This window comes from Callorhinus ursinus, unplaced genomic scaffold, assembly GCF_003265705.2.
Source record: "Callorhinus ursinus isolate GAN/ISIS: 27379988/994484 unplaced genomic scaffold, GSC_fseal_2.0 scaffold28, whole genome shotgun sequence".
Lineage (NCBI taxonomy): Eukaryota > Metazoa > Chordata > Mammalia > Carnivora > Otariidae > Callorhinus > Callorhinus ursinus.
In genome coordinates this window covers 16,791,664-16,813,808 of record NW_027397090.1, presented here as the reverse complement: position 1 = coordinate 16,813,808, position 22,145 = coordinate 16,791,664, and the positions used below count along the sequence as shown (strand labels likewise).

General features: G+C 41.9%; 1 protein-coding gene across 3 annotated transcripts in view; it reads left to right on the top strand.

Moving 5' to 3' along the window:
• LOC112838788 (contactin-associated protein-like 3) overlaps nt 1-22,145 on the top strand; it is a 204,326-nt gene that overhangs the window by 23,527 nt on the left and 158,654 nt on the right. For all 3 annotated transcript variants that reach the window (XM_073878174.1, XM_073878175.1, XM_073878173.1), the window contains exons 2-3: nt 10,704-10,814; nt 19,447-19,640. In XM_073878174.1, the coding sequence (XP_073734275.1) occupies nt 10,704-10,814; nt 19,447-19,640 (305 nt within the window). The remainder of the gene's footprint in view (nt 1-10,703; nt 10,815-19,446; nt 19,641-22,145) is intronic.

Here is a 22,145-nt window from a genome sequence, read left to right as displayed (position 1 = left end):
GGCTCTCTCAAGTGCGTCCTTCTGGGTAGGAGCATGATAGGAGTTTCAGCTTTTTGCAGTCGTGTCTTTTACCCGCCAACTCGCCAATACTGGTTTAAATGCTACCCACACAACATGGGTGGGTGCCGCGGCCGCTCACATGAAAACAGGTGGCCACGTTGAGCTGCTCTGCCCACAGTCGGGGTTTGCACGCACTGCACAGACAGTGTGCACTTTCTCCTCTGAAGAGCAGAATGTGTCTGTCTTGAGGTATTGTCAGTTGTATCTGAAATACTCTGGTTTGGTGGGGCTCAAGGTAAAACACACTCACTAAATTGGAATGGCGGTGGCGGGAGAATGCCAATATTTAAAATGCCCCAAGTGCTTTTTACTGGTGTTCAAGTTTGCTGACCGATGCTCACTGATGTTAGGGATTGGCAGGTCCTGCCTGGGGCCTGGGCAAGTCCTCAGCAGGTGCAGCATCAGGACCCCGTGCCACCCTTCAGCCAGAGCACCTCTGTGTCCTTCCGAGTCCTATGGGGAAGCCACGTAATTTCATGGGTGAAGAAAGGTCTCTTGAGCATCAGTGTCCAAGAAACTCTTGCTATGCCTGTTTCCCCCTGAATTTGTATGGCACAGAATTGTACAATCTTGACACATCTAGAGATGTTACTTTCTTCTCATGCAGAGATGTTGTATTCTTTCCGTTTGTGAATTCTTTCTGAAAAATATCCGAGTGTGGTGGGTTGTTGACTTTTACTGATATGTGAAGGCAGGAGCAAGAATGTCTCCTGAAACTATCCCCTCGTGCTGGTGTGGACCTGCCTTCTCTACCCGTGTTCGCATGTGTCTCGCTGTCACACACCTGCCCCGCCCCCGGCCCAGAAATGAAGACGGCATGCTTTTCCTATCAGGATGAATTTGGCTGTTTCGATGGTGTAAGCTCAATATGTGTCAAGATGAAATATAACTTAGATATGGAGATTTAAGAAAGTTGTTCTCCAACTTGTGGCAATTTAATTCAGCATACATTTATCAGATGCCTACCGTGTGCCAGACACGGCGCTAGAAGCTGAGGAAATAAAGATAAATATTGGTTCTTTACAAAACCCGCTGATCCTATACGAGAAGCAGGATGATTCATTAAAATGGCACCAGTTGTAATTCTGGAATCACAGTCACCATTGGGTATCCATGCCTTTTGCTGAATGTAAGTTTTGGGGGGACCTTAGTGGATAATAATTGGGATTTTTAAAATTTTGCCTTTCAAACAGGTGCGAATCCTTGCTCCTTAGGGTGCGGAAGGAGGGCAACCCGTGAGAAAACTGGAACAGTTCTCCCCCAAGGCTGTGATTCCTCTGAGGTTTGGAAGTCACTCAGCTTTGCATGATTTTAAAACCAGGAAGGAACAGACTTGAGGTTTTTGGCCAAGTGCTAGAGCTAAATTTCACAAAGAGGCTTCTTGACATATAGCTGGAGTAAAATCAATGTAAAGATTAAGTGTTTATGTCGTAGGGAAGTTATTTGAATCACAGCCTTTATTCTTAGGTAAATTCTCAGTTCTTGATAAAGAGAAAGACTTTGTTTTTTAATAGGCATTATTTTTAGAGCAGTTTTAGGTTCTCAGTGAAATTAAGCAAAGTATAGGGATTTCCCATATTCCCCCTTTCCCCACCAATGCACGGCTTCCCCTATTATCAGCAATCACTCCCAGAGTGCTTCATTTGTTCAAACTGATGAACCTACATTGACACATCATTATCACTCAGAGTTCATGATTTATGTTAGGGGTCACTCTCGGTGTTGTATATTCTATGGGATTTGCCAAATGTATAAAGACATGTATCCACCATGACAGGATCCTACAGAGTAGCTTCACTGCCCCCAAATCCCCTGCACTCCGCCTATTCGTTTCTGTCTACCTCTTAAACACTGACAGCTACTGATCTTTTTACTGTCTCTATAATTTTGCTTTTTCCAAAATGTCATATAGTTGGAATCAAACAGTATGTAGCCTCTTCAAATTGGCTTCTTTCACTTAGTAATATGCATTTAAGGTTCCTTCATGTTTTTTCATGGCTTGATAGCTCATTTCTTTTTAGTGCTGAAAAGATTCCATTGTCTGGTTGTGCCACAGTTTCTTTATCCATTCACCTACTAAAGGACACTTTGTTTGATTTCAGGTTTTCGCAATTAACAAGTAAAGCTGCTATAAACAGTGCGTGCATGTTTTTGTGTGGACATAAGTTTTCAACTCCTTTGGGTAAATACCAAGGAGTGCAATTGTTGGAATGCATGGTAGGAGTATATTTAGTTTTCTAAGAACCTGCCAAATTGTCTTCCAAAAAGACCATACCATTTTGCATTCCCACCAGCAATGAATGAGAGTTCCTTTTGCCCTCCATCTTTGCCAGCATTTCATGTTGGTACTGTTCCAGGTGTTGGCCATGCTAATAGGTATGTGGTGGTATATCATTGTTTTCGTTTCCATTTCCCTGATGACATATGATGTTGAGCCTCTTGTCATATGCTTATCTGATATCTGCATATCTTCTTTGTTGAGGTGCCTGGAAGTATTTGGACCAATTTTTAAATGGAGTTTTTTTTTTTTTAATTGTTGAGTTTAAGAGTTCTTTTTATATTTTGGTGAACAGTTCTTTGTCAGATGTATCTTTTGCAAATATTTTCTCCCAGCCTGTGACTTGTCTTTTCATTTTCTTGACAGTGACTTTTGCAGAGGAGAAAATTTGAACTTTCATGAAGACCAGCTGGTCAATTCTTTCCTAGACCATGCTTTTGGTGTTGTATCTAAGAAGTCCTTGCCAAACACAGGTCATCTGGATTTTCTCCTGTGCTGTCTTTTGGGAGTTTTATCATTTTGTATTTTACAGTTAGGTCTGTGATCGATTTGAGCTAATGTTTGTGAAAGGTGAAAGGTCTGTGTCTAGACTCATGACTTTGCATGTGGGCGTCCCATTGTTCCCGGACCATTTGTGAACAGACTGTCTTTCCTCCTTTGTCAAAGATTAGTCTACTCTACTGTGTGGGCCCACTTCTGGGTTTTATTCTGTTCCATTGATCTATTTGTCAGTTCTTTTGCCAATACTACATTGTCTTGACTGCCATAGCTTTGTAGTTAAGTCTGGAAGCTAGGTGGTGTCAAACCTCCAACTTTAATATTCTGTTGGCTATTCTGGGTAGTTTTTCCTTGCCACATAAACTTTAGAATTGGTTTGTTGATATCCATAAAATAACTTGCAGCGATGTTGATTGATATTGCCTTGAATTATAGACCAAATTGGAAGCACTGTCATCTCGACAGTGTTGAATCTTCCTATCCTTGAATGTGGATTATCTCTCCATTTATTTAGTTCTTTGATTTTATGCATCAGCATTTTGTAGCTCTCCTTGTATAGATTGGGTACATATTTTGTTAGATGAATGCCCAAGTATTTCATATTTGTGGATGCTTATGTAAATCGTGTTGTGTTTTTAATTTCAAGTTCAACCTGTTCATTACTGGTGTACAAGAAAGCAATTGACTTTTGTATGTTAACCTTATATCCTGTGGGCTTGCTATAATCGCTTATTAGGTCCAGGTTTTTGTTTTTGTTTGTCAATTCTTTTGGATTTTCTACATACGTGATCATGTCATTTGTGAACAAAGATTTCTTCCTTCCCAGTCTATATTCCTTTTATTTCATCTTCTTGTCTAATTGCATTAATTAAGACTTCCAGTAGGTTGTGGAAAAGGAATGGGGAGAGGGAACATTCTTGTCTTGTTCCTGATCTTAGTGGGAAAGGTTCAAGTTCTTCCCATTAAGTATGATTTAACTTTAGGTTTTTCAGTAGATGTTCCTTTTCAAGATGAGGAAGTTCCCCTCTATTCCTAGTTTAAGAGTCTTTATGATAAATAGGTGTTGGATTCTGTCAAATACTTTTTTTCTGCATCTATTTATATGACTGTGTGATTTTTCTTCTTTAGCTTATTGATGTGGTGGATTACATTAATTGCTTTTTGAATGTTGAATCAGCCTTGCATACCTGGGTTAAATTACACCTGTTCATGGTGTGTAATTCTCTTTATACATTGTTGGATTCAATTTGCTAATATTTTGTTGAGGATTTTGCTTCTATGTGTATGAGAGATATTGGTCTCTAGGTTTCTTGTAATATCTATGACTGGTTTTGGTATTAGGGTAATTCAGTTGTCATAAAATGAATTAGAAAGTATTCCTTCAGCTTCTAGCTTCTGAAAGAATTTGTAGAGAATTGGTAAAGTTTCTTCCTTAAATATTTGGTAGAACTGACCACTGAAGCCATCTGGACATGGTGCTTTCTGTTTTGGAAAGTTATTAATTATAGATTCAAATTCTTTAATAGAGATATAGGCCTATACAGATTGTCTTCTTTCTTGTGTGAATTTGGCAGATTGTATCATTTAGGGATTAGTTCATGTAATCTAGATTATCAAATATGTGGGTATAGAGTTGTCCATATTATTTCTTTATTATCCATCTTAATGTCCGGAGGATCTGTAGTGATGTTCTTTCTTTCATTTCTTATATTAGTAATTTGTGACCTCTCTTTTTTTTTAAGCTAGCCTGGCTAGAATCTTTTACTGACCTTTTCAAAGAGCCAGCTTTTGATTTTGTCCATTGATTTCCTATTTTCAATTTTATTGATTTGTGCTCTAACAAGAAGACTTTTTCAAAAGTGATTTTGTGCTTTTGAGTTGCAGATTTTCTGGAACTTCAAAGCCAGATCATTAGGCAGGAAGCTCTTTTTATTAACAAATATTTGCCCAGTTACATCTTCTCTACCATTTGGATTCAGCATTTAGAATATACTATTTTGTAATTGAAAAATTTCTCAAAAATATGTAAGACATTTTACAAATGCTTTGATCTAAAAAAGGAAACACTACCAGTATGAATTCACTCAGCTGGAGGGAATATGAAGTATAATTTAATTATAAGAACAATAATTATTTCAAATTTATACTTAATAATAGTTGCAATTAATGAGTATTAGTTTGCTATATCACACCACTAAAATTAGTGGCAAATTGTTTTTGTAGTGTTACCATTTGACTTACAATAAAAAGTGAGGAATAATTTTACAGGCAACATCTGGATCTAGATCTATTCATTAAATAGCTCTGATTTAATACAGTGAACCTAAACCAAACCTTTGAAATAATTCATGACATAGGTTATGATAGGAAAGGAAGCCTAGATATAAAAACAAGAGTGCTTAACTTTGGACTGTGCTAACGGGTAAGCTTGCACTCTCTGCACGGGTGAAATAAATAAATTAGCCAGGAACTTGGAGTAATTTGCCCTTTCTGACTTTGTTCTCACAGAGATTTAACTATATTCTATTAATGGCATCATAACTTATTGGAACAGACAAGAAATCTGAAATCACCTCTGCTTTCCTCCACCTGAATTCCTAACAGGCTGGGCTTTGAGGATCATGAAACTAAGCAACTCAGACTCGCAGTTGTTGAGACTCGTGGGATGCCCAATTGGTGCCAAGTATAGACCCATGTGGGATAATTGCAGATCTGAACACAGAGCAGCACACATTTTCAGGGGCAAGCGAGGGTGGGGATGGGTGAGATGGAGTTGGACAATTATGCAAGTGTCACTAGAGCATCCTGCATGCCATGCTTACAAACTTGAAATGTCCTGTAGATTCCAGGGGGCATTACCTCCTCTCCACTCTGTGTGTACCGGAGGGCTGGAAACTGGCCAGTGCCCCCAAAGACTTGGCCAAGTTCAGCACTGTGGTCCGAAGTGCGGAATACATGGATCGGGAATCTGTATGGATTGGGATTCCGTAAGCACACACCTCGGGAAGGGTGGGGAGGGGGCCCCAGATGTTCACAAAGTTCTCAGAGGCCTTGATGGGCCACCAGGAATGGTGGATATTGGAGCAGCAAGTGAGCTCTGGGCCTCGTTCCTCCTGAGAGAGAAAAATTCCCAGGTATCTTCAGGTTCTTCTGAGTTCAGATGTTCTTGCTGGTCCAGTGGCCAAGGGGCACCACTGTGTGGGTCTGGGCCTTGATTCGAGCAGCCCACGTGGGAGAGCAAGTAGGGCCAGAAGTCGAGGGGAGTTTGTGTCATACTCTCTGTTCCATTCCAGGGACTGAAGTCCATTATGATATGTTGAAGGATGAAGAACAAGCAACAAACAAACATGAATTTTCTGTGTTGAGGAATTTTTAATCTCATCCAGAAGCTAATGCATCCTGAAAAGATACCAATCGAGTTTAAACTGAATTTGAAGTGCCAAAGAAGCCCGAGCAAATGTATTACCAAGGGGCTGTGGTTAACTAAGGGAGTCTGTCTGGAGTTGTTTTCTGTTTGTGGGGAGGGGTAGATTTAAGTAGTTTTAGAAGGAGGTCAAGAGCCTGGAAACCCTCAGACCAGCTCACTTAGATTGGGAGGACTAAGCCAGCTGTATTTTCCCCAGTTGTGGGAAGTTCCAAATTCCTAAGATTTTACCTGGAAAAATATATAATTTTCAAAAACAGAAGCTGAAATACTGTTTTATGATCTCAGTCTAAGGCTGTTCTGTAGGTAAGACATACAATAGGCTTTTGATTAAAATGCCATTGTAACAGGTGAGAAAAGTTTTGAGTATTTCATAAATATGAATTTATTATATCAGAACGCACACAAGGATGTCCCTAGTACTCCGATCTGAGTCATACAGAAATCATGAACAATTGTGGTGTGTTTGTTTTCTCTCTAAAACACATGACAATGGACCATCACTTTTCCTTTACCATTCTTAAGCTTCTCCGAGAACCTCACTTTGAGTGCATTTGAACCCCCACTGAAGGATGAGTGCATTTCAAAATTAAGATTATTCCATAGAATCACTCTCATTAATATGAGTGGTTATTTTAAAGGGAAATAAAATTGTTTTAGCTTACTTAACTGTAATATTCTCTATTTTCATATGTTAATTCTCATTAGCTTATTACTTGTACTCAACTTGCTTTTCCCTCTAAGTGATAAATAGTGGTTCTTTAAACTTGTTTTGCCATCTCGACTTGTTAAAAACTATAATTTGTGAATAATCTTGTAGCTTTGAAACATTTCAGGAATCATCTATTTTTTTGGATAGAAATAGTCTTTATCAGATTATTCATAAGAATGATGCTCATTTAGAGGGATTCAAATGTTTTATAACGGTGCCAGGAAAAAGAAAATTAAGTTGGGTCTTGACAATTTTTGCTTCAGGAATCTTAATAGAAAATATAGATATTTCAAGTTGAAAACAAAGTTAATGGAGGTTTGGGACGGCTCCTGAGCCTTCACCTTACGTAGATTAAATTTCATTAGAAACACACTGAATACATGAAAAACACTGTCCAAATCCAGAGTAGCTCCTCTCTAGGTTCCCTGTGAGGATGTGACCACTTTGTTTTTGACCACACATATTCTCAACTTGTACTATGTTGGAGTAAATTGGAACACTGTTTTTGAAGCCTCTAAGTTAGGGTTATAAAGAAAATTGTCATTTTAAAATAAACTTTATGAATTGTTCTTCCGAAGAAAGATTACAGCACAAAAGCTATTACTTTTTTTTTTTTTTTAAGACTAAGCTTCATATGCCTTCTTTGAAGAAAAAATAAAAAATGACAATATGGTTTGAAACTTTGAACACTGCCTTTTACATCTCTATATGGGGAAAATGTCCTTATAGCATCTTTTTTTTTTTTTTAAAGATTTTATTTATTTATTTGACACAGAGAGAGATAGCGAGAGCAGGAACACGAGCAGGGGGAGTGGGAGAGGGGGCAGCAGGCTTCCCGCCGAGCAGGGAGCCCGACATGGGACTCAACCCCAGGACCCCGGGATCATGACCTGAGCCGAAGGCAGACGCTCAACGACTTAGCCACCCACCCAGGCGCCCTGTTAGAGCATCATTTGAAGGAACTTAAAAAGGGTGTCTTACCATAGTGAGAATAATAAGAGCAAATACTTTTAATCCTCAGCAATCCTCTCAGTGTGTGAGTCCCCATTGTACTCCCTGCCATATTGCTGTGTGACTTCGATTGTATAGTTGTGTAACTCCCCACTGTACAGTTGTGGGGGTTGACTCCGCATTGTATAATTATGGGATATCATCATTGTCCAGTTGTGTGCTTCCCCATTGTACAGTTGTGTCTCTTCACGGTCCAGTTGTGTGACCCCCTATTGTCCAGTTGTGTGATTTCCCATTGTCCAGTTGTGTGTCTCTTCACTGTCCAGTTGTGTGTCTCTTCATTATCCTGTTGTGTGATTTCCCATTGTCCGGTTGTGTGTCTCTTCACTGTCCAGTTGTGTGTCTCTTCATTATCCTGTTGTGTGATTTCCTATTGAACTGAGGAGAGAACCAAGGCTTAGAGAAGGGTGAGTGACACTCCCAAGAGTAGGCAAACCTGGTAAATGCCAACCCCACCCAAGTCCGGTTCCAAAATCTATGCTAGCTTCCCATTCAGTTTCCAACTTCAGGAGAGACCATAAATGGTGAGACGACAATAGTGTGAGCAGAGCGGACAAAGAGGGGTGGCATCAGGATACATCCCTAAAGGAAACTGTGTGGGGCCAGGGCTGGGAAGAGACAAGGCTTCCTGAGACACATAGTTAATGGGAATAATCCTCTCTTGCCCTCAGTCTGCTATGTGACTTCAAGGTGGTGGTGAGGTCTCCAGGACCCCTCTGCATACAGGGAGAATAATGCAGGTCTGGTCTGCTCAACATGCTGCTACCCTAAGAGATTTCTAGGCTAATACTCAAGTGAGCTCAGTTGACTGTGAACTGTAGATAACCCTCCTCCTCTGGAGTTTTCTGAAGTATGAATAACACCCCAGTAATAACTCAACACTTTGTGCTTCCAGTGCACACACCATCACAGGGACTTCTGAGGCCTTCTTGTGCCACAGGCCCCTTTGGTGCTTTGTTGAAATCTGTGTCCCTTTCTCAGAGCAATGGTTGTAAATGTAAAACATATATATATATATATATATATATATATATATATATATAGTGAATTATAGTGAAGCGCTGATATCAATAAATTAGAAATTGTAATATAATAAGTCTCCTTAGTTATTAGCACATTAAATAACAAGATCTAGTGGTGAGTAGAATAAATACGATTATTTTGAAGTAAGGAGGAACATGAATGATATTTCTAGATATCCGTGACAATGATTGCTATAAGAAAATCTATAACTCATGATGGTAACAAACAAAAAAGCATGGGCACTGCTGAAAATGCTGTGGTTTGTCTACGCTCATGACTAAAGAAAATGCTGAATTTCAGCTCGAGGTTTAATGAAAATAAAGATGTAGTTTTTCTCTGTCTTCACAGGCTCCTTAAATCATATCTGTACCCCATGTTAGGAACTCCTGAGTCATGGTTCCCCAATTCAGTTTCCATGAAGAAGCCTCTTGGGCTTTTGACTGGACTCCTAATGAATCTTTAGATCAAACTGGGGACGACTGAGACTTAAGAAATACTGTGTCTTCTGGAAAATTCTGTCTTCTGGAAAATTCTGTCTTCTGGAAAATACTGTCTTCTGGAAAATACTGTCTGTCTTCTGGAAAATACTGTCTTCTGGAAAATACTGTCTGTCTTCTGGAAAATACTGTCTTCTGGAAAATACTGTCTTCTGGAAAATACTGTCTTCTGGTTGTGATTGCTGGAGTCTGTATTTTATGCAGTTTTGTTTTAATGTCTTTCAATACAGTTTCTCTAATAATCCCCATAAATGTTTTTCACAGTTTTGTAAGATTCATTCTTAGATACTTTATGTGTTTTGTTATTAGTTGCTATTCTATTTATCATCTAACCCCAGCTAGAGTTTAAAATGAAATCAGTTTTGGGATATTGAGCTATTAAGCCAGTCAGTTACTTACTTTTGGATTTTCTACCTCTACAGTCGTATCATCTGGAAGTGAGGACAGTTGCTTTTTTTTTTTCCCAATTCTGTGTTTTTAGTTTTTAAATGTTCTCTTCTGTACTGATAGGACTTTGAGAGCAGCTTTCAACAGAAGCAGTGGTGCCTATTAAAGTCTTCTTCCTGATTTTAAAGGAAATTCTTCTAATAATTATCCATTGAGGGGCAGTGGGCTGGAACCAACTTTTAGTTAGCTAGCAAGAGCCAATCGTTACCTTTTCATGAATTTTGTAAGCCAGTTGTTAAAACACAGTCATTATTAAAGATTAAGTTATATAAAGTTACAATTAAGTAAATCATATTAAAAACAAAGGTAAATTCTCCAAACTCACCACTTATTACTCTATTTCATGGCATCTTACTATTACCTATGCTCTTGAGGTTATTTCGGTCTCTTGGATCTGCATGGTGGAAATACTATAGAATGACGTGACATGTGTGAATCTCTTTCCAGGTCCATGGTTGGTGACATCAAGCTGACAGCTTGGAATTGCCCATGATGGGAGTATTTGCACCATGGAAGATGGCAAATGCTACCAATCAGGGCTTTAAGAGCCTATTGCTAAACATTTACTAACACACCTCTGATGGAGACTGATGTTTGCCACAGGTTCTAGCACTTTCTTAGCCTGTTAACTAAAAAGGAAGGGAAGAAGGAAGGAGAGGAGGGAGAGTAGGAAGGAAGCAGGAGAGGAGGGAGGGAAGAAGACGGGAAAGCCTGGAGCAGGGGGTTCATCTGAATTTGGTATTTTCCACACAGATAACTGTGATGTTCCGCTGGCGTCCACCTTGCCACGAGAGTCCTTCAGCAGTTCGTCGGAGCTGTCCAGCAGCCACGGCCCGGGGTTTGCAAGTCTTAATCGCAGAGATGGTGAGTCCGATACCGTCTTGTTGTTAATCCATCATGATTCTTTCTCAGAGAGAACAATGATCATTCTTACTTAATATTCGTTCTCATGGTTCAAAAAGTAATTATACTGCAGTTTAATGAAGATGAAGCAGCAGGTTCAACATTTTATCATTTGCTAGCTTCCTTCGTCTTTAGTATTCATCTTTTTTGTTTGTTCTGACATTTCCCTTGCCTGTTGATGGTCTGCAAATGATCATAAATGAGATGCAGATCAGAAGGGAATTATTGGAGGCTCTGGAATATTTCCTATTTTATCATCCTTTTTTAGTTTTAGAGCACTCTATGGATGGGTGACTAGTCAAGTGCGCTTATTGTGGGTAACTAAAACAACAAACGAACGAGCCAATGTCACAGGCACTGGGGAACACCAGCAAGCCACTGGCTGGCATCAGTGAGATGTGAAGCTGCCCATGGGATGGTGATGGGGAGACAGCTCCATCCCAGGACCTGGCCTGGGAGGAGCCTGGGCAAAGGCTCTTGTTGAAAATGGATTCTCTTCATATCTGTGGGAAGAGAGCTTACTTTTTGAAGAGGTATTCATTCATTCTTGCTCCTTGAGTGTCATGGACTAAGTTACTTTCCCTTTTGCACGAATAATAGTTCAGTGGGTTGAATAAGCTAATACATACGCTGAAAAGTTAAATGTTTTACTGCCTTTGAAAGGGAAGGATTAACTCTTTTGGTAAATGATTCATTCACAAGTAAAATTTTAAATTGACTGTGTCCCATGTAAATGTAAATTCTGAAGATATTACTATGTAATGGAGCATTCCCCCCCCTTTATTTGGTATTTCTAAGATTACAGTTTAAGTATAGCTTGAGTTTTATTGTGTCCTCAAAAATCAAATGCAGGAACCCCACAAATGATCAAATAGACTGGTAGGGCAGAGTAAGGACACAGTGAAGGATTTTGATGAGTTTAGGTGGGGAGAGCATGCCCACTGATGACCACCTTCATGGCCTTTTACTATGAAGAAGCATTTCTGGCCAGATATTTACTCCTCCAGATATTTATGAAGCATCAGTCATGATAACATTCAGTACCCCAGTGAAAATATCTTCTCATTGAAGCCAGTTTTCAATTCATAACGAAATGATCAAATTTACTATTTTTGGTCTGGTGGTTACTCTAATACCAGCTTAACATCTAAACTTTCCAGTGGTTGCCCAAAGACTGTAAAAACTAAATAAGCACCATACTTAATTAGTTTAAAGGATCCCAAGGGGTCTGTGTACTGTGTTTCTGATTTGCGTACACAGAATATCTTTATGATTCAGGCCTCTGGTCCTGTCAGTGTGGAGGCACTGGAAAGTTTATAAGCATCGGAAGGGAAAATCCCAATGTTTAAGATGAATTTATTTCCATTACATTTAATTAAAAAATAAATAACTTAGAATATGAAAAGCAGCCATTGTAAAATGGTAAGTATAAAATGTATTTACTATATTCAGATCTCTCTTTGCAGACTTAAATTAATTTTTTTAAGAACATGGTAATCAGGGGTGCCTGGGTGGTTCAGTTGTTAAGTGTCTGCCTTCGGTTCAGGTCATGATCCCAGGGTCCTGGGATCGAGCCCCACATCGGGGTCCCTGCTCCGCGGGAAGCCTGCTTCTCCCTCTCCCACTCCCCCTGCTTGTGTTTCTGCTCTCGCTGTGTCTCTCTCTGTCAGATAAATAAATAAAATCTCAAAAAAAAGAAAAAAGAGCATGGCAATCAACCGACGAGGTTCTTTCTTGTGGTTGTTGCTACTCTGATTGTGTACAATACACATTTCACTAAATATTCCTTCATTTTACCATCTGATTTCATACCCATTCCTAAGGCAAGATTCAGACAGCACAGTTTATCAGTATTCCTTCTGAAGGATTATCTATGAATATTTTCTGTTAAAAGCCAGCATCCCAGGGGCACCTGGGTGGTTCAGTGGGTTGAGCATCTGCCTTCGGCTCAGGTCATGATCCTGGGGTCCTGGGATTGAGCCCTGCATCGGGCTTCCTGCTCAGGGGAGAGCCTGCTTCTCCCTCTGCCCCTCACCCTGCTTGTGTGTTCTCTGTCTCTCTCTCTCTCAAATAAATAAATAAAATCTTAAAAAATATAAAAGCCAGCATCCCAGATTCTTTCCTGGCATTTCTTTTGCCCTTGTAAATGCTGGAGAACAGATTAGTTCATTTCAGTTTAGGATATTATGATGTAAAATGTGGACTGTATAAAATGTGGATGATTATAATGATGATGATGATGATTCTTCATATGTAGTCGTTTTAACTTTTTTGAAAATTCAGTGCATGACCTGGTGATGGAAATCATGTTAGACTACCTGATTGTATGGTTAAAATATCCTTGGTCTATGTACCAGGTACATAGACGTATGGTACCTGGAGGTTGTAAAGAAGGTGGTCTGTCTTACCTCCCTAGTTTCTTATTTTGCCCAGCAGTCTTTGAGCTTTCAAATATTTTTATGGAAAAATAGAAATGTTTGAACTATCATGGCTCCTGCCAGGGATTTTATAGGTAGCTGATCACTGCATCTACCTGATATATAGGGTAGTAAGAGAATAATCAGTAGATAATTTTATTTTATTTTTATTATTTGAAAGATTTTATTTACTGAATTTAGAGAGAGCGAGCGAGAATGAGAGTGAGGGGAGCAGCAGAGGGAGAGCGACTAGCGGACTCCGCACTGAGTGCAAAGCCGGACACGGGGCTCCATGTCACGCCCCTGGGATCATGACTTGAGTGGAAATCAACAGCTGAGAATTTACTGAGGAATAAGGGCTGTGATTCAAATAACTCCCCTAAGGAAAGACAAAAACACTTAATCTTTACATTGATTTTCCATCCAGTCACGTTCAACTGCATCGCCCCTTCTAGGAATTTCCTTTTTTTTTCTGCCCAGGATTCCTGGCAAATGAGGCACCAGCTAAGGTGACCTTCATGTCTGCCAAAGTGGTAAGGTCCAGTTAGCCATCTTCGACGAGGCACCTGGGATCCCCAATGGTACATAGGTGCCATATTGAAATCAACACGGGAGTCCTGAACTGCATGTTTCACGTGTGACCATAGCCAGGGGCAAAGGCTACTGGCACCTCTCCGTGGGCCCTGCGGTCACCTGCCCTGCTACCATGAACGTGGAGGGAGACCTGCCTGGACTAGGGGCTGCCGGGGAGCTGGTGATCCAGGGGCTCCCTCTTCGCTCCTTCCTGTGATCCCTGCCGCCTGACTGTTGTTTCGCAGCCATGCTTCCTCTAACGGAAATCAGGTGGAGTGGGCTTTGCTCTGACACATTCAAGTGCCATCCCTTGAACGCCCCCACCCCGAGTGCTGCTTGTCAGCAGCATTCACATTTTGCCATGCTCAAGCCTCACCCTTTTTGCATTCATTATGATATTCTATTTTGTATAGCAGGTAATTGGTACGCAACTCTTTTCATCGGAGGCTCTCACGGCGTGCTTACAGATTGTTATGAATTAAGCTGTACAACATCCTTAAAGAAAATGCAAGTTTTACCATCAGTGGAATTTTTTTTTTTTCCAGAGGCATTTGGCTGACAAGCAGTCACAAATGGGTGGATAATTTAGTTGTCATGGTTTTATTTCTGAGCATCTCACCCTTGCATTTCCTGACATGATCCTCCTCCGTATTTAATTTTTTAAAAAAGGAGACATTGCCTTGAGAGCAAGCAGCGGAGCATCTGTGGGGAGTGCTGGGGGTGGTGGAGCTGCCCATGCTGGCCTGGCCTCCTGACCTTCCAGGCGGCCTGGACTCCTCACTGGTCTGCACGCAGCAGAGGGAGGTGCCGCTGTTCAGACTGGCCTCAGGGATGATTGAATATCCTGTCTGTTCTGCATAACTCAGAGGGCCGCTGAGATGATGCTTTCATAGAATTAGGACACATCCCAGAGCCGCGCTCCTTGTAAACATAGAGATTTCACGGGACATGAATAAGCTCAGTCACACATTTTATTCGGTCGTAAATGAGGGATTTATGACTTGTTTGGATTCTTATAGGCTTGCTGGGCAACTCTTGTTCTGTTTCTAAGGTGAGAAATTAGCAGAATCCTATTACGGTTTTGTCAGTGCAGAACTTCAAACGAATCAGAGCTGGAGAACCTCGGATCAGCTCAGATCTCAGTGGTTCTCTACTGTATGTTCCTTTAAAACGTGATCAGGAATCGATGTGAGAACAGCAAAACAAAACACACAGGACTGACAGATTTCTGTTTGTTTTATGCAGAAAGAACCTCAGTCGGGAATGCTCGGTGCCTAAGGGCTCGGAAAGTTGTCCCTGGGGAGGGTGCACACGTGAATGCTTAGGGGGTGTTTTCCTTTCCTCAGGATCACTGGCATTTAATACAAATCTCAGATTGACTGGCGAACACATATTTTTATTTAACTTTTGAAGGGTCTGTTCACACTAGGCAAGCCCAGAGGCAGGGTTTCTGGGCTCACTCCATCCCGATAGCTAGAAATGCTACCAGGAGGTAGCTGGAATTGCATCCTAAGGAATCAGAACTGCAGCAAATGCTTTAATCCCCCCAGTAGCATTGGCAGGGTCTGACCCACGCTTCAGGGTGTGCAGCCCGAGGATCTCTGAGTGGGGAGGTCAGGGGGGCACCCACCCACGGAGCCCGTCTGCCTGCCGGCCCCCCTTTCCTGGGGACGTTGGTCATCTCCCTGGGGAAGGCAGCGAGGGGTTTCTGCTTCTCTCCTGCTCTTCCCTCGCACACTCGGCCCCCGCCTGGAACTCAGAGTAAATCTTCTGCGGACTGAGATGCGTGTAAGTGAGGAAAGAGCACCCATCGCTGGATGAGATCCCATTTGGGACAATGGAGTAATGATTGTGGGGGGGAGACTTCCCTTGGCAACAACTGCAGCTTAGCCATTTATCTGCTCCGCATATAGATGCCCTGAAGATGAGGAGGTCCGTTCACTTCAAATTAACCCACTTGACTTTTGTTTCCGTGTATATCTTTTTTTTTTTTTTCCCCAAATTCAGGTTAGTTAACATATAGTGTAGTATTAGTTTCAGGGGTAGAATTTAGTGATTCATCAGTTGCATACAATACCCTGTGCTCATTCCATCTACGTGCCCATCTCCCAGGGACCCCATCCCCTCACCACCCTCCCCTCCAGCGACCCTCAGTTTGTTCCCTAGAGTTAAGAGTCCCTCACAGTTTGCTGCTCTGGTATTCGTTGAAGGTTGAAGAAGGGATAAGCTTTGGCTTTTCGCCCCCGGGTAATGTTCTTCTCTGCCTAAAGCCAACAGTTTGTGAGAGCGCATGCCCTGTGACCACCAGGAGCCGTGGTCACTGTCATCGTGATCAGTGGGCAGAGTAACTGAGGCCCGCTGAGAGTTTCTTATTCAACCTTTCCTCTCCCCAAGGACTCGTCCCTGCCTGTGTCTGAGCCAACCAAAGGTGGGGGAAGCAGTCACACAGGATTAACTAGAGACAGAAACCTTGCGACAGATCGATATAAAATAACAGTCCGGCTGGTGGTCAGCAAACAATACTGAGTAACTGACAAACCGCAGGGAGATGTTCTTAGAAGGGTTGGAGCATGAAAGGGGGACAAGCTTTAATTAAATGCTCTCACAGGAACCTAAAATGATGTGTCTTCCTCATCAGTGGAGCAGAGACTGTTACCCCGGTCCCACTTGCCGGGGGTGTGTGGGGCTGTGAGGTCACACGTGGGGCCTCGGGTGAGGTCTTAGCACATCACGCACGCACGACAAGTCTTCTCTTTCTTCATGGTCTTACCCCTATCTGGTATGAAGTGGCAGCCAACAGACCCTTTAGTAATAAGGTGACTGGAAAGCTCAGCGCCTGGGCTGTGGCCCCTCATTCACCTAGAAGCCACGGTGGTGACAGCCTCTTGCCTTCAGTGCACGGCAGCCGATGGGAGAGAAAACACGGGGTGCTTAACACATCCTCCTGCCGCATCTCCTTACAGCACCAACACACCACACTTTCCCGAGGAGTGAGAAGGATGTTTCATGTGGGGTGACCTCCCAGGCACTGGGACTTTGTTCTGTGCAAGTGGGGCCCCCTGGATAGATTTTCCTTTGTACATATTTTGACACTTTATTCAGGAAGGGGTGGAGGTGGGAGAGAGGCAGGTGGTGGTGGGAACGCACAGTCCGCCGTGCACACGGGAGGGAATGCCCAGCACCCAGCAACGATCTGGGGATCGTGGGGTACTGTGTTATCCCGCTAAAGCGAATTGCCCCCTGGCATAGGGGATTCCGATGTTCCATCCCTTTATCACAGTCCCTAGGTAATCGAAGAGCTTAATTTGTGTACCAGTAGCACCTCCTCACTGCGGGTGAGGAATAGGAGATGTTCAGGGTCTTAGCTGTGCGTGTGGAAGCCTGATTGGCAGGTGGGCTGCTGCACCTGTGGGAGAGGCTGGTCCCCGGGGCAACATGCTGGAGACGTCATGATGTGTTTACTGAACTGTGCTTCTCCACACTGGTGATGCCATGCTGATGATACTTCCTGGCTTCAAGAGAGATTAAAATTGACAGGGAAGGATGGTGAAATGCAGGCAAGTGTATCATCAGTAACTTCTATAGAACTTTACTACCAACTAGGATGAGCTAGGATACAGGACTTTGAGTAGTTCCTCAGAGATTTAAACCGATCCATAGAAAATTTCAAATGTGGAATCTCCACGTTAAAACGATCAGCTAAATGCCAACGCCTAACTTTTAAATTTATTTTTGTGACTATTATAAAATCACACCCAGCTGCAGAGTAATGTCCCTCAGACTGTTAGTTAGCTCTCAGATAGAATACAGAAGGACTTCCATTTATCAACTGTTAGTGGGACCCTCGGACAAAACAGTGGAACCAATCCTGTCATGAGAGGTGGGGAAAGACTGCAAAACTGTCATGGGTTGGAGGACACGGAGGAGACTCAATGTCAAAACAGGATCCTGGTGCTGAAAAACGGAGTTAGTGGGAACACTGGGGATATCAAAATAAAGTCTATCATTTCATTAATATTGTACCCGTGTAAATATCTTAGTCTTGATACAAGTCCCATGATGATGGAAGATGTTAACTGTGGGGGAAACTGGGTACAAAGTAGACAGGAATCCCCTATACCATGTTTGCAGCTCTTCAGAATAAAAAGTTTAAAAATGCATTACAGAACAACCAAAACTGCAGCATATTTGGGATTCTGGGTCAAAGGAAAAGGCATTGTGCTCGCGGTACAGTTGAGAGGAAAATTTGGAATATTTGAACCAAGATTCAGTGCGGGAAACCAGGGTAGAAAGAAATGAGAAAGAATCTGGGTTCTAGAGAACTTGTAAGCTTTAGACTTTACTGAAACTTGTGCGTGAACACGTTGTGTGACTAATGGAGGTCGCGGTCAAGAAATGTATGTGCCCGCCTCCTGGGGATGCCCCGCACCCTAATGCAAGTGCCCCACTTCCGTGCCCCTCCCAGCCATCCTGTGACCGTGTCACACACCTCCTGACATACACTCAGCCCTACTGGTGTTAGCAAACCAAGTGTGGATATCAATAAGAGCTCCTCCCCAGAAGATGGTCAATGTTGTCTAATGCATCAGACCTCATTATGAGAACGTCAAGGGAGGTGTCAGAACAGTGTTGGAAAAATTGTTTTAAAGACTCCTTTTGTCATATTAGGCATTATTTACATTACTTGTGTTTTCTAGACACAGATAATTAGCAAAATATCGGTTCCAGAATGTGTTTCAAGCTTATTTTCCAGTTTATTATTGCTTATTAATTTAAAATCAGAAAATTCAATGTCACATCGAAATCCAAATTCAAAACTCATGTTTCCGTGACACCAGAAGAACAAAATATGTCAACAACACATCCTCGAGGAGCTCTAACTTTTCTGTTTCTCATCTGTTTCTCACCGGACCAGACAAAGCATCGTGATTTCTGCTCTGCGGCTGTTCTCTCCAATCCCTGAGAACGTCCTTCTTACTCACTCACTCTGGGTTCTCCCTCAGCCTCCCTGTGGCCTCTCAGAGCTCTCCCTCCCTGCGCAGAAAAACCTTCACCTCCATCCCTGTCACACTGCATTTCAGATCGCTCTTTGAAATGCCTGTTTTTGGCATGAATCTGTAAGCATATCGAGTGTGGGGTTTGGCCATCACCACTATTCTCATCCCAGCATTCAATACGGTACTTCCTCGTGTTGGAATTCCAGAATTAAGCTTTTCTAGTTCTACCATGGTCTGAATATTTTCCTTTAGGTCCAGCCAAAAGTAAGTCATACATACAGGCCAGTAGAGACACTCGTTTCAAGCTGATGTGGCAACATGGTGTTTGGTTGTCCACCTGTTGCCTGGGACCACTAGACACCGGAGAGTCAGGGGTTATGAGCTAAAAACCAAAGCCATTAATGATGAATGTAGGATTCATCTGTTTACTTAACCCATGGTTTTGAGTGCATGTGTGTGTGTGTAATCATGGAGGGTTATATGTTCCAGAATTTGAAACTATGATTTTCATAAATTTTATTTATGATCCCATTCTTACAGGATAATATAGCTCTTAAAGATTTCTTTCCCTTTACTTTTTTTTCCTGTTTCTGTTTCCACTCAAAGGGGCTGGTGGCTGGTCTCCACTTGTGTCAGATAAATACCAGTGGCTGCAGATTGACCTTGGAGAGAGAATGGAGGTCACAGCTGTGGCCACCCAGGGCGGCTACGGGAGCTCCGACTGGGTGACCAGCTACGTCCTCATGTTCAGTGACGGCGGGAGGAACTGGAAGCAGTATCGACAGGAAGAAAGCATCTCGGTATGTTCCTTCACTGAGAGCCCTCTCTCAGAGTATGAATTACCCCAATTACTCCATGTTGCCGCAAATCTGTCAGATCAAATAGAGAGATGGAGCCTCCTAAAGTACTTGAAAATGTTTTCAAATGAATATAAGACACGTGTGGCATTTTAAAATACATTGCCCTTGTATAATTTATGAAATAAGTAAAAGTAAAATAATTCTGTACTGTAGTGAAATATGGAAAAACGTCTTCCCATTATTCCTTAACATAGTGTGAAATCGAAGGAATGAAGTCACATACAACCTACTGTATTTTTTGTTCCATAATCCAGTAGCTGATATCACCTTGCTGTTGTTCAGTTAAGGAAATTCATTTTTCTGAGTCCTCTAATGATTAAGTGAGATTTCTGAAGGACCCCAAACATTTAAAAATACACATAATGGGCAGTCTCCCTATGGATGATGGTGTGTTGAGGGACAAAGGTCCAGCTCCAGCAGGAACTTGGGCACTTGTGTGGCCCCTTGTAATTCATGGGGGATAGATCTCTGGGATTCTTTGGAATCATAACTACTTTAAATTATCTTACAGAACTGACGTAGTTTCTGCTTCTGATGACATACAGTTGCTTCTTTGAGAAGAATTAAATTTTGCTTGCCTGACTTTTTGAATATTAAAATATATGAAGTTTATTACATATTCAGCATTTGGAGTCTTCAAATCATAGTCTGCCCTGAAGGAGGAGCTCTGAGAGTAGAGTGTGGTAAAGATTGGCCTCGTTTGCAGTTGGTTGATGGGGCAACGGATGGAGGGGCGTGGCCCGAAGAAGATTTGTCAGGTGGCAAAGGAATTACTTTCTTCTTATTATTAAAAATACACTTGGGGCACCTGGGTGGCCCAGTCGGTTGAGCTTCTGACTTTTGGTTTCAGCTCAGGTCATGATCTCAGGGTCCTGGGATTGAGCCCCGCATCGGGCTCCACGTTCAGTGGGGAATCTGCTTGAGATTCTCTTTCTCCCTCTCCCTCTGGCTCCCCCTCTTCCCCACTCACATGCACTCTCTCTCATGAATAAATAAATCTTTAAAAAAATACACTTTAACTGGTTGCCAGGGGCTTGGGGAAGGGAGGAATGGAGAATTACTGTTGAATGGGGACAGAGTTTCAGTTTAGAAGATGAGAAAGTTCTGGAGATGCATGGGGGTGATGGTTGCCCAGCAGTGTGATTGTTAATGGTATACAACTGCATGCTTACAAGTGGCCAAAGCGGTAAATTTTATATTATGACTATTTACCCACAACAAAAAATATACAGTTTAGCTTCCATTTAATTTAGGCTAAGGATATTATGTAACTCTTAAAAAATTTTCTTGTCATGGTAAGAGGAAAAGTGGCAGGGAAAAAGCCATTACTTGTTAGCTCATAGCTTATCTATAACACTAACAAGCAACAAAATTTTAGTACTCGTTTGGTAACAAATTGGCCTCATTTGAACTTCCTTAGAACTCTTGTTACTTAGTACAACTTCATAGATTATGGTCTATTTAATTTTTTATCTCTGGACCTCTTTATAGTTCATCAATAAATGTTGATTTCAATTGAATTTAGAAGTAGTCAGTTGTCTAATATTAGGTAAAAGAACAAAATAGGAAAGAATTTGTGTTTGGGGGGCTGGCTGACTTAAATACCCTAAACACGCGTTTGTCAAGTGTGTGATCAGAAGTAGATATTGATGTTGAGCTGATTCTAAGAACACCAGGTCTAAACCAGGGTTAAGATCAACATTAGTTAAGAATGAATAACAGTTAAAGCTTAATGAAGCATCGATGTATATGGAGAACATTTGTTTCAAATTAAGTCTTGTTTTTCCAAAATCAGGTGTTAATGCATGCTTATTCTTAGTTGTATTAATCAAGGTTCATATTTTTACCCCCATCCCACCGCAATACATGGTTGCAAAATTGTGACAATTCCTGTTTTTCAGCTTAGCAGCTTGGGGTGAACCATATATCCAAGCACCACCATCTGGCACCTTGTTTAAAGGAGCCCAGGGGAAGTAAGGGTCAAGAACAGTGGCATTATTGATCCTAGACCACGCAGGTGAGGATGTATGCTTGGACCCGTCAGTCCTACGGGCCATCACTCAGTCAAGACTGGTGTCCCACACCTGGGGAGCTCGCTTACAGAGACCCACCTTCTCCCTCTGTGTCCCGAGCACTTCACGGTGCCTGGGCCTGAGCAGAAAGTTGGTAAATGTTTACTAGATGAATGCACGAGTGGAATCTACCTTTTGACAGGACGCTTCTCTTGAGCTCCCTGCTCTGCCTGGCTTTGAAGCCCTTTGTCTCAGCTCAGGGGTTCTTGAAGCTCCAGTGCGGGCATTCCTTCTGCATTTTGATCTCCTCTAGGAAAGGGACTCATCCTTGCATTTCCTTCAGCCATCACCACAGCTTAAGTGAATTAATCTCTCTGCCCCTGACTCCGTATATGGCTCACTCTGACCACAGTGAGTCGCACTAGTTGATACT